The sequence below is a fragment of the Microcebus murinus genome, chromosome 27 (assembly GCF_040939455.1).
Source record: "Microcebus murinus isolate Inina chromosome 27, M.murinus_Inina_mat1.0, whole genome shotgun sequence".
Classification (NCBI taxonomy): domain Eukaryota; kingdom Metazoa; phylum Chordata; class Mammalia; order Primates; family Cheirogaleidae; genus Microcebus; species Microcebus murinus.
Window position 1 is genome coordinate 3215080 of NC_134130.1, and position 12606 is coordinate 3227685.

The 12606-nt window shown below is 43.1% G+C and overlaps 1 protein-coding gene across 2 annotated transcripts; it reads left to right on the forward strand.

The window, feature by feature from the left end:
• Positions 1 to 295: 295 nt before the first annotated feature.
• ZNF317 (zinc finger protein 317) lies at positions 296 to 11885 on the forward strand. Of its 2 annotated transcripts, XM_012761731.3 has the most exons (7): positions 296 to 493; positions 5547 to 5672; positions 6204 to 6343; positions 6875 to 7001; positions 7404 to 7499; positions 8096 to 8178; positions 8683 to 11885. In XM_012761731.3, the coding sequence occupies exons 2-7, from the start codon at positions 5642 to 5644 to the stop codon at positions 10000 to 10002; spliced, it is 1797 nt and encodes a 598-aa protein (XP_012617185.2). In that variant the 5' UTR covers positions 296 to 493; positions 5547 to 5641; the 3' UTR covers positions 10003 to 11885. The 2 variants fall into 2 exon arrangements, with proteins under 2 accessions (XP_012617185.2, XP_075854092.1); XM_075997977.1 differs by lacking the exons at positions 296 to 493; positions 5547 to 5672; positions 6204 to 6343 and having other exon boundaries at positions 6920 to 7001; positions 7399 to 7499.
• The last annotated feature ends 721 nt before the right edge of the window (positions 11886 to 12606 follow it).

Here is a 12606-nt window from a genome sequence, read left to right on the forward strand (position 1 = left end):
GTGTGTGTGGGCTGTGGCAGGAAATTTGAGAGTCTTGAGGGTTTAAACAGTACCCAACGACGTGAGATTCGCTGCTGACACAGAGCGAATGATGACAGAAAGAGAAGAAGGCTGACGACTCAGCCCCTGGGGCACTCGAACAATTAGAAGTTGGGAAAATGTGCCAGAAAGTCCGTTCCCACCTGGGCGCCGCCATGCCAGTCAAAGCTTAGGAAATACATTTCCCAGAATCCTCCACGCCCCCGCTTCCGTGTTAGAGGTGGCTCCTGAAGTCCCGCGAGATTCGGAAGGCGGAAGTGAAGCGGAAGCCATTACTCGCGGGAGTCGCTTGCACCGAGACACATGGGCAGCGGAGGGGTTCGTGTCGGCTTCTTTCGACCTGTTGGGGACCTTCCGCTTCCCCGCTGCAGGCGGAACCTCCAGGATGAATTTCTCATCCCTTCGGCGGCAGCTTTCGTGATCTCCGTCCTCCTGATTTTACTCTCCAAGTCACGTAAGCCCCAGTTTCCTTACTAACCCTTTCCCCCGGGTGTTCCTGGGGTCACGGGAGGCCCCCCCAAAACCCGAGAGGAACGAGGGGTACGAGGGTCTGGGGCCAAGCAGCCAGGCGGCCAGGCGAGGAGCGCGTTTTAGACCCCGCGGTCAGCGACATGCAACGCTGCTGTCACCAGGGCTGAAAATCGAGCACAGCGTTCGGGACTGGGGGTGTCGGCAGGAATTGGAAACTGCAACCATAAGTCACCTTCCTTCTGCTCTGTAGTCAGATATTGCTATAGGAACACTGGTGTTTTTTTTTTTTTCTGTTAGCATTTTTCTCGAATACCTTTTGCCTTTTTAAACCGTTCTTCAGTGCATTTGTTTGTTTGTTTTTATCTTACTTACTTTAGTTGACTCTCGTGTAAATAGCCTATAAGTAAATTTAAAATTCAGCACTCTGTAAATTAACTTGAGGGACCACTAATACTTACTGTTGTTGCTGGTATTTTGCATTGGATTTTACCATCTTATTTTGTGCTGTTTGTCGTTTTCCTTGCAACTATTTAAAAATTGGAAAATAGGACATATGTGCCAAAAGAAGTATGATTACACACCCGCGCGAACACACACACACGCACACTCTTAAAATGACAATAAAGTGAATGAATCTATAAACCAGGCCAGGACAAGAAAGAGATTATTAAACCTTAGAAAGCTGTGTGATCCTTCTAAACTCTGTCTTTCTCTCCTCCCATGAAATCCTTTATGGATTTTACTGCTTATATATGTTTTCCTAAAAATATATTTTCTAATTTTGGTGATGATTTGTAAATGAACGCACACTCTTCAGTATTTTCGGAGACATTCTTTTTTCCATACTGATGCAAGTACATATTAAATATCTGCAAAAGGGATTTAAGTTACTTTTGTTACATTTAAGTTACTATTGTTTTATTCCTTGGAACTTTTTTTTTGGTGCTCAGAAGTTACATTGTTCCTGATTATTGACAAAAGTTCAGCAAGCTTTCTGAAGTATATAATTTTCTTAATTTTTGTGTAGTTTTTTGTACTTCATATATTGATACAATTTCATCATCTGTTAAAATAAGCAAACATTATATTTTACTTGAATCATATACACATTTTCTATTATTTTCTTTCTTTGCTGGACTAACGGGGACTTCCAGTGTCATTGACTGGAATTTGGATAGCAAACTCTAGGCACGCCTGTTTTCTTTTTGATTTTAAAGGGAACTGTCTTTTGTGTTTGTTAGAGGCTTTTCTAAGATAGTTTTTATTAGTTCTAGGAAGCTCTCCTTTCCTAGTTTAATACTTTTTCTTGTGCATTGTGGTGGGCTTTTAATAAGTGATTTTTTTTACCATCTAATTTTATATCAGTTTATTGATGTATTTGAAGCACATTAAATGGTGGCACTCAGTACTGCTGTGTATCGAATAAATGAGCAAATAATATGATTTTCTTTCTTATCTAATAGTGCCGTGAATTAAACCAATTGATTTTCTAATGTTACATTAAGTTTGTATTGGTGAATAATGTGGAAAGGATGTGTACTGTTTTGTCGTTTTTGTCATTGGTTTGCTAATACTTTGTTTGGTGCTTTTGGATCTGTTTGAGTTAAATTTTCCTTTTCTGTTTCATACTTATGCCAGCTTCACAAAATGGAGTGGGGAGTGTTCTCTCATTTCTAAACTCTGCGATATTTTCCATAAGAATAGAATCATTTTTCCTTAAAAGAGAGCAGTACCTGGAAAAACCATTTGGGTCTGGAGTTTTCTTAGTGGAAAGTTTTTGTTGCCTTTTTATTATTATTATTATTTTTACTTTTTGGTATGTTTCCAGTTTCTGGACGCCTCTCACATCCCAAAGAATTGCAATATAGTACCTTATTATGTTTCAATTCTAAGTATCAAATATCGTGGCTTCTTTGACATGTGAAGTTAGAATTTTTTTCTTTTAATTTCCACTTTTGTGACTTTTTTTCCTGGTTATCTTTTGGTCATTGTTTGCTAACTTCATTGCACAGTGGTCAAGAGATCGATGCCATTTTCTGAGACAAATATGGCTCCATGTGTGGTTGGATTTCATAGTTAGGAAATGCTATTACATCATGTCCAATCATGGTATTGAATTGCGTGCTTGAACTGTATTTGTGAGAGATCTGGGGTGACTTTGCTTATTTCTTGTTAGAGTTGTCCTTGCCCCTTTTGTTTTTAATTTTTGGGGGCTATAACATGTATACTAGCACACACACATACATAGACATGCATACATATACATCTCTTTTATGATTCATCTCTCTTTTCATTATATCTCATTTTTCTCTGTCATCCTTTTTGCCTTAATTCATTCTGTCTCATATTAATGTATTTAAACCACCTTTTTAAAAATTTGCCCTGTATATATTTATTTCCATTCTCTCTATGTTATTATGTTTTAGATATCTCTTGTAAATAGCATATAATGGTATTATTTTTCATCTATTCTGTGAATATTCATATTTTAGTTGAAGCATTTAGTCCATTAACAACATATTGATATATTTGGATGTCACATTTGTCCTATCTTTATTTCTTTTTTAGTTTCTTCTACCTTGTTTTGATTTGAGTATTTTTCTTTTTTCATTAAACATTTTGAAATTTTTTTACTGTATTTCAGTAACAATTCTTATCCATGTTTGTTCATTAATTTAGATTCTAGTATATGTTATCACTCTCTTTATTCACATGTTTTTTTTATTATGCATATTAGTTCTTTTTTATTGATATAACATAGTTGTACATATTTATGTCCTTTTTTAAACCTCAGAAGAGAATATTGCATAGTCATTTTTTTGTTGTTTTGTTATACTCATATTTGCTACTCTGTGCTTTACTTGGTTCTTACACTCTGCTTTGGTTGTTTGATTATTTCTTTCTCTCTGAAATACATCTTTTAGAATCTTTTTTCTGTGAGTGGCAAGCCCCCCCAAATAATTGTTTTTTCCTCTTTCTCAGTGGACATTTTGGTCGTTATAGGATTTTATGTTTTATTCCAAAACTGTGAAGATGTTCCACTATCTTTTGGCTTCCATTATTGCTGATAAGAAGTTAGCTGTTGGTCTGACATTCATTTCTTCATTTTATTTATTTATTTTCTGAGACAGGGTTGGTTTCACTCTGTCACCTAGGCTAGGATGCAGTGGCATCATCACAGTTCACTGCAGCCTCAAATTCCTGGGTTCAAGCAATCCCACATTAAGTGCTAGGATTACAGGTGTGAGGTACCACTCCCAGCTGTTTTGTAGTTTTTTTTATGTAATCTGAATATAAATTCTTTGTCAGTTATATGTATTGTGTATATTGTTTTCCCAGTCTGTTGCTCACTGTTCATTTTCAAGGTGTCAGTTGATAAGTAGAAATTTTTGATTTTGGTAAAGTCCAATTTATTGTGGTTTTATTAAATGTTCTATTTTAGTCTAGTCTGAGATATTATGTAACCTTTAGGTGGGTCATGAAAAGTTTCTTTATGAATTTTATTTATTGGTATCTGATTTACCACAAAAGGTTTGTTTAAATTTAATTTTTGTGTATGCAGTGAGAAGAGAGGTCAAAATTCCTTTTTTTCAAACTTTGCATTCTTACTAAAAATCCTTTGACTGTATATGTAGGCCTAATTTCTAGCTCTGTTCTGTTCCATTGTGTTTTTGTTTATACTTATTCCAGTAACTCTTCATTCCTGTGATATAATTAGTATGAATCTGCCAAGATTGTTTTTCTTTCTTAACGTTGTTCTGACTCTTCTAGATCTTTTGCATTCTTAATTTAGATTTGGCTGGTGAATTTGAAGAAAAAAGCCTGCTGAGATATTGATAAAGACTATGTTGTATCTGCAAATAAATTTGAACCTTACTGTCCATGAAAATAAAATCGCTCCCATTTATTTAGCTCTTAAATTTCATCCAGTGGTGATTCATAGTTTTTATTGTCAAGGTCTTGCGTAGCTTTTACTTGATTTATTCCTAGGTATTTGGTTGATAAATGGCATCATAAATAAAATTGTGTTTAAATCTTCATTTCCCAGTTCTTTGTTTAGGTACGTTGTTTAGTTGTGATTACTGTGCAGAGAAATTCAAGTTTTATTTGCTGACAGTAAAGGTAACTGTAAGAAAGTTTTTGATTCAGGAAAACTGGCCAGATTTTACATGGTCTTTGGGAGACTGGGAGATTGGATTGACTAGTCGGCTTCTGTTTGGTGTAGATGTGCCTTGGCGTTAGCGGCTTCTGAGTTTCCACTCTACCACTGTGACTGGTTTTGCGCAGACTCGTCTTCCCAGGTACCTCCAGGGAGGAGGCAGATGGCTGGAATTGCCCACACTGGTCTTTTGCTAATTAGGGGTTATAATAGAGTTAAAGGAGTTTGGACAAATAAACTGTTGGAAGTGGTGGGTTGTGGTGAATCTCAGCTGGACAGGTGAGCGCAGGAGATGGCTGTTAGGACACAAGACCACAGAAGCACAGGTGGTCTAGATCCTCTCTAAAGTGGGGAAGTTACTGTGAGAAGAAGGCTGTGTGTGAGTTTTTGTTTGGAGAGCAGATTTCTAAATCCTTGTCTGGGAGGTGAGGTTGATTGTAGTCTAGGCTGTGGCCCAAGGAGGTGTCTGTTGCTGCAGGGTGTGGGTGCAGAAAGCATTGGTGATTGGAACTTGGGGTCCTGGCTGGACTATCCCCATGGATAGAGCCATCCTAAAGGATGGCAGACCTTGAAGGTGGAAGGAAGAACCTGGGATGAGAGCATTTCATGAGTGAGGGAGTTTGAGTTGTGTTTGGTGGCAAATCGCTTGGGTAGAGAGTGAATCTGGATGCCACTTGAGGCAGATCAGGGGCTCCCCCTTTCCCCCCACCACCACATTGCTTGGAGGCTTTACCCAGGTAAGGGAAAGACCCAGTGTCAGGCAGAACTTGCTGTTCAGAAGAGGAAATAATGAGAAACAAAACTCAAGAGTTTTCTTTGGCCAGCAGGAGAGACAGGCTTTGACTGCTCACTTCTGGCGTTCTTTCATTTACTACAGTCGCCAGCCTGGAGGGCCCTGTGAGAGCAAGAGAGTAGCTTCCTGGTTCTCCCAGTGCTCCGCTGTTCGGGCAAATTGGCTGTCGTTCCCACAGGATGGCTGCTCTTGGGCTGTCTCCCACGTTTGGTGAGTTCTTGGGTGAATGCCTGCCCTGGGGAATTGCGTGTAAGTGGCCCCTGTCCCTTGACCATACAGGGCTGCCAAGGCAGGGTGGGTGGGTAGAAGAGAAGGGGAACAGAGCCGCAGCAGCCACTCTGGCGACTGTCTGATTTAGGGTCTTGGTGGGTCTAGGAGAGGGAGAACATAGAGTAGTGGTGTGTGAAGAGGGTGCAGGTGATGGATGATCTTGCATTATCCTATTTATTATTTTGATGAATTTGAGCAAGGTACCAACTGTCCCTCTTTGAACTTCCATTTCTTCACTCATAAGTTGGGAATATATGTCACTGCTTGTGGGTAGCCCACTACCTCTTTTATGTCTTTGAGTGGAGTGGGGCTATTATGGCCTTTTTTAAAACATGTGTGTGGCGGGGGTTGGAGTGTGGATACTCAGTGTGGAGCAGTTTCCTTGTTTGCAAGTGTTGTGACATAGAACAGATTCTTGGGTCACAGCAGGTTCTTAAACGTGATTCTCATGGATCATCTTTTCTCCTCTAGCTTTGTCCACCCAGGAGCCCACCTGTCTCCAGGAGTCAGAATTTTCTCTTTCTGCAAAAGACCGTCCCTGTCCCCAGGACTTGGACCTGTTTGCTTGCAACGGTCTGGGGCCTCGTGCGCCAGCCAGTATTGGTTCCCAGGTACCCCATGGTGTCAGGGCCCCCGAGGGTTGGAGAGGCACTTCCCAGTTCCCAGAGCCACCCCCACCAGTGCACAATAGAATATTCAGATCTTCATCTTGACTGATGGATGCCTGATCAGGGCCCAAGAGAGAGTGCCAGGGAATATTGGGGGCATGTCCTGGTGTTGGGGGAGTTGGGGAAATAACTTACACAGCAAGTGTTTCTCTCATGCTTGTAGAGTGCTCTACCTCGTGTTCATCCTCAGAGACAGAGAGGAAATAAAGCTAAAAGCTCTCGGATCAGGCTAGAAGTAGACAGAGATTTGGTCCTTTGTTGGAGTTGCATTTGAAGCGATGAGATGGGCCAAGATCCCCTCGTGGGAAAGAGGAGATATCTGGGGACTGACGTAGAGGAAATGTGAGACCTGCCCAGCTCACTGTCTGAAAATCCCACAGTGGGTCTCTCTGTCCAGTCTTCAGCCTCAGCCTTCTTTCTGTGAACACCAGCAGGCCGGTTCCTCCCCGACCCCAAACGTGTGTGGTGTTTCAGGAGTCAGTGACTTTCCAAGATGTTGCTGTGGACTTTACTGAGAAGGAGTGGCCCTTGCTGGATTCTTCTCAGAGAAAACTGTACAAAGACGTGATGCTGGAGAACTACAGCAACCTCACCTCACTGGGTAAGGCTGGCACCATTTCTCCCTTTCTTCATTCGTGAATCAGATGTTTTCCTTGCTGCGACCCAGGAACTGTGCAGGGGTTCAGACCCACAGGCAGCCCTGGTGCCCACCCTCATGCAGTCTCCCATGAGCATTGACCTTGGAGGTTCTCCAGTGCGCGTCTGAGCTTGAGCACAGTTTAATTCCTTTTGGAGGGCCAACGTTGTGTGGGTGTTAGTGGTTTTGTTCTCTATGAGAGACTCTCACTATGTTCTTTAGAAATTTGGCACCATCATTTTGCTGCTCCTAAGTCAGCCTTGTCCACCTTCAGAATACTGAAGACCAAAATGTTGACCCTGATCTAATGGAAGGGGTTGTCCTCTGCACGGCCCGCCCTCAACTGTGTCTTTCCCGTGAGTACAGGGTATGAGGTCGGCAAGCCCAGTCTCATCTCACACTTGGAGCAAGAGGAAGAGCCAAGGACGGAGGAGAGGGGCACCCACCAAGGCCCTTGTCCAGGTGGGTGAGCAGCAGTGCTGTGATTCTCAGCTCTATTCCGTGAGGTGGATGGAGGTAGATCAGGAAATGTCACCCAGGGAAATTGAGAAGTGCATGCACATTTTCTCTCTCTCTCTCCCTCTCCCCCTCTTTCCCTCTCTCCCCCTCTCCCTGTTTCTCTCCCCCTCCCTCCCTCCCCTCTCTCCCCTCTGTCTCCTGTCTCTCCCCTCTTTCTCCCCTCTTTCTCTCTCCTCTCTCTCTCTCTCTCCTCTCTCTCATTGCCCATCCATTCTCACAAATCCTTTGGCCTCTATGCTCCTTCATCTTTGACATTTCTGTGTGGGCTTTTTGTCCCATTCTTTCATACTTGACATTCCCCATTATACTCTGTCATTGTCAATGTCCTTCTGAACTGACTTAAATTTTTCCCTGTCATTGGCAAATATCTCACACAACCACATTTTCAACCATTGTTTTTGCTTATGTGTGTGTCCTTCCCTTCCGCATCACCTTTCCTTGCTTAAGGTTAGAATCTGCAAAGAAATCCACCTGTTTTTGTTACCACAATCCCACATTTTATTTTTCCAGCAAGTTCATTCTTTTCCAATATGTTTCAGATTGGGAGACTCCATCTAAAACCAAGTGGTCAATTATTATGGAAGATATTTTTGGGAAGGAGACATCCAGTGGTGTGACGATGGTAAGAGTCCCTTGGGATAAATCTAGATATTCCTTCCACGTTTGCAAAGATTAGGCAGCCTAAGTTAGAAAAGCAGCTTGAGAACCAGGCACATGGCATCCTCTAAGAGGAAGCATGTTCCAGAGACACTGAATATTGTCAAGTTGGGGGAAACCCTCAGCCTTGCCTCAAACTTCTTCAGTTAAAAAGAGTTCTTATTAGTAAATATTTCCATGGCTATGTCTCAGATATTGAGCATTGGTGCCCATTTCAGTTTCAAATAGTGAACAAACTCTGTAATACAGAAAGCTTTGTAAAAGTAACACCCATGGAGTCTTAGGGCTTAGCACTTGCCTGTTCTTTTTGGTGGAGTTCAAATGAGACAGGAACAGTACATTTGCACTGTAAATTATGACATCTCTAGTCATGATGATGTGTTTCTATTTGTAGCAATGTATGTGGGGATGATCCTTAGGAATGTAATGAATGTGGGAAACGTCTTAGCACTTGTCTCTTAACCAACAGGAAAGAGCTCGTCTTGGAGAGAAGTCCACCGAATACGCTCACTTGTTTGAAGTCTTTAGCATGGGCGCTCATCTTACCCAGCCAATGGGCAGGCATGCTGGCAAGAGGCCCTATCACCGCCGTGACTATGGGGTAGCTTTCAAGGGCAGGCCACACCTAGCTCAACACGTGAGCATGTATGATGGGAGGAAAATGCACGAATGCCATCAGTGCCAAAAAGCCTTCACCACGAGTGCTTCCCTCACACGGCACAGGAGAATACACACCGGGGAGAAACCCTATGAATGCACAGACTGCGGGAAGGCCTTCAATGATCCTTCAGCCCTTAGGAGTCACGCGAGAACTCACCTCAAAGAGAAGCCGTTTGACTGCAGTCAGTGTGGAAATGCATTCCGGACCCTCTCGGCCCTGAAGATACACATGAGGGTTCACACTGGTGAGAGGCCTTACAAGTGTGATCAGTGTGGGAAGGCCTACGGCAGAAGCTGCCACCTCATTGCACACAAGAGAACGCACACTGGAGAGAGGCCCTATGAATGTCATGACTGTGGGAAAGCATTCCAGCACCCTTCTCATCTTAAAGAGCACGTCAGGAACCACACTGGGGAGAAGCCCTACGAATGCACACAGTGTGGTAAAGCCTTCCGATGGAAGTCTAATTTTAATTTGCACAAGAAGAACCACATGGTTGAGAAAACCTACGAATGTAAGGAATGTGGGAAATCGTTTGGTGATCTTGTGTCCCGGAGGAAGCACATGAGAACTCACATCGTCAAGAAGCCTGTTGAATGCCGACAGTGTGGGAAAACCTTCAGAAACCAGTCTATCCTTAAGACACACATGAACTCTCACACTGGAGAGAAACCCTATGGGTGCGATCTCTGTGGGAAAGCCTTCAGTGCCAGCTCGAACCTAACTGCACACAGGAAAATACACACTCAAGAGAGACGCTATGAATGCGCTGCCTGTGGGAAAGTCTTTGGTGATTATTTGTCCCGGAGGAGGCATATGAGCATTCATCTTGTAAAGAAACGTGTTGAATGTAGGCAGTGTGGGAAAGCCTTCAGAAACCAGTCGACCCTGAAGACACACATGCGAAGTCACACGGGAGAGAAACCATACGAGTGTGATCACTGTGGGAAAGCCTTCAGCATAGGCTCTAACCTGAACGTGCACAGGAGAATCCACACTGGGGAGAAGCCCTATGAATGCCTTGTCTGTGGGAAAGCCTTCAGTGACCATTCATCCCTCAGGAGTCATGTGAAAACTCACCGGGGAGAGAAGCTCTTTGTGTCACCAGTGTGGAAGAGGCTCCAGTGAGAAAGCCTGCTCTAAAAGAAACATGAGTACTTAGACTGGAAACAAATCTTGTGGGTGTGAGAAGGCAGGAAGCTTTTACCTTACTGGGCACAAAAGAATACGTGTAGCTTGGAAAAAGTCCAGTTCCTATAAAGATTATAGGGAGACAAGGTGTTCTTTAGATTTGTGAGAACTTATTCTAGAGTAGAAAGTGTACTTCTGTAGCATGGAGAAGTCTTCAGAGTACATTCTACTCTACAAACATGAGAACTTAGGGGACAGAAACGCCATCTTGGCATCTAAGGTTGAAATGAATTTAGCACCACCTCTCACCTGGGCACAAGAGTTAATAAGTGCACTAGGGAGAATCTCTGTAAATCTCTGCAGTGCTGGGAAACCTTTCCCAGTCTTACACTATTCTTCACAAGAGAAATCACACTGAAGAGAAAAGTCAGTAAAAGTGAGGAATGTGGGAAAGTCGCTAACAAGGGTCAGCAAACCATGGCCAGCTATCTGTTTTTGTGTAGCTCGCAAGCTGACAATAGTTGTTCCATTTGTAAAGAGGAAAAGTATGTGACAGAGACCATATGTGGCCAATAAAACCTAAAATCCTTGCTATCTGGCCTTTTCCAGAAAAATGATGCTGACCTTGGACCTACAGCAGTGGTTCTCAACTGGGGACGATCTTGTTGTCTGAGGGTTATTTGGCAATGTTGGCTGGAGACAATTTTGGTTATTTGAACTGGGGGTGCGATGGCAGGCAGGTGGCAGGCACTGCTGACATGTAGCAGGAAGACATCAGGGATGGTGCTAAATATCCCACAAAGCACAGGACCCCCCAAAAGAAAGAATTATGTGCCCACAAATATCACCATTGCTGAGGTTGGAAATAATCACCCAGTTACTCCTCAGTTTTTACACACAGTAATCCCTCCATTTTTATGAATCTTGTGACTACTTACACTAGGAGAAATTCCTTTTTAAAACTTGATATAATCAGTGGTGATCACCCCTACATGGAGGTGATTCCAGCCATCATCGCCTCACTTGCTGTGCATGTGAGAATTCTCCCTGAGAGAGAGACCTCAGTGGGATTTTCCAGTGGATATTGGATTGCCCTTACCAGTCTTCCATCATGAAAACGGACCCCGGCTCATTCATTTTTAATCTCTGTTTTTAAGGTTATGCTCCTCTAAATAATCCTTAAAAGCCTCGTCAGGAAAGGTTTGTATATAGCACTTTTACTGTACTTCATCCTCGAAACGTCTTAATTTCCTTTGGGATAACTTCCTTGACCAATGGCATATTTAGAGTTGTGTTATGTACTATGTAACGTGGGTATTTTTTAGTACCTGTTTGTTACTGGTATGTAATTCAAGTGCATTGTGATCAGAGCGTGGCGTCTCCATTGGAGGGGCCTTTGGTATTTTTGCAACCTGCTGTCCAGCTAAGAGTGGCGTATACTTCTAGTTGTTTCTCCAGTATCTACTCTCATCATCTTCTATATCAAGAGAATCCACGTTCTGTCAGATGAGTAAGGTGTGCTATTTTAGAAAATCTCTTCTAGCTCTTGCAACTAGTACAGTCCATAGCCCTGGCCGTTGTCAGACAAGCAGTTGTCACTGTGTGGGCTTCAGAGAAAGCTCTTTAAAAGGGGTCATTCTTACCCGAACCCTCCTCTACATGTTCTGTTCTTTGCTTTCCACCCTACTTCTCACCTTGCAAGGAGACCCGGTACCTAGTGTCAAAAGGTTTGTCTTGTGACCATGAGGAGGCCACTGCAAAAAGGTCACAGTGACCCTGGCCTCCCCTGTGGCTCCCATACCTTTCTGCACTAGCCCTGGATTTGTTACTTCCAACTTCCTCTATTACATGAGACAAAATAAAATTGATTATTGGTTTAAGCTGCTACAGATTATTTCATTGCTTCTCTATTTATTTGTTGGTGGGAGGAAGGGTCTGCATCGCACAGCTAGATGCTGTCAGGAATTCACACGCCTGGTCGTTGGCAAGTTCTGTAACTGCCACCTAAATGTGTGGGCATGGCATTTATTTTTTTATTTATTTTATTCTTTTTGAGACACAGTCTCACTCTGTCGCCCAGGCTAGAGCACAGTGGCATCATCGTATTTTAGCTCACTGCAGCCTCACACTCCTGGGCTCAAGTGATCCTCCTGTCTCAACTCCCTAGTAACTGGGACTACAGGCTCACACCACCATGCCCGGTTAATTTTTCTATGTTTCGTAGAGCTGGGGTCTTCTTCCTCAGGCTGCTTCAAACTCTTGGCCCCAAGCGATCCTCCCAAAGTGCTAGGATTACAGGCTTGAGCCACTGTGCCCAGCCAACTTGGGTGTCGTGGGAGATGAGGTCAGAGCTGTGTCAGGGCCTTTTTCATGGGGCATCTGTGGGTTCACTAGAAGGCCTTTTTTTTTTTTTTTTTTTTTTTTGAGACAGCCTTGCTCTGGTGCCCAGGCTGGAGTGCAGTGATGTCATCATAGCTCACTGCAACCTCAAACTCCTGGGCTCAAGCAATCCTCCTGCTTTACCTCCCCAGAAGCTGGTACAGGTACGTACCACTGCATCTGGCTAATTTTTCTATTTTTTAGTAGAGACGGACGAGGTCT

Coding starts and splice junctions, on each gene's coding strand:
- ZNF317 (XM_012761731.3), top strand. CDS start 5,642: ATGGCTGCTCTTGGGCTGTCTCCCACGTTTG. Junction 5,673..6,203: donor TGGGCTGTCTCCCACGTTTG/GTGAGTTCTTGG, acceptor TTTCTCCTCTAG/CTTTGTCCACCCAGGAGCCC. Junction 8,179..8,682: donor CATCCAGTGGTGTGACGATG/GTAAGAGTCCCT, acceptor CTTAACCAACAG/GAAAGAGCTCGTCTTGGAGA.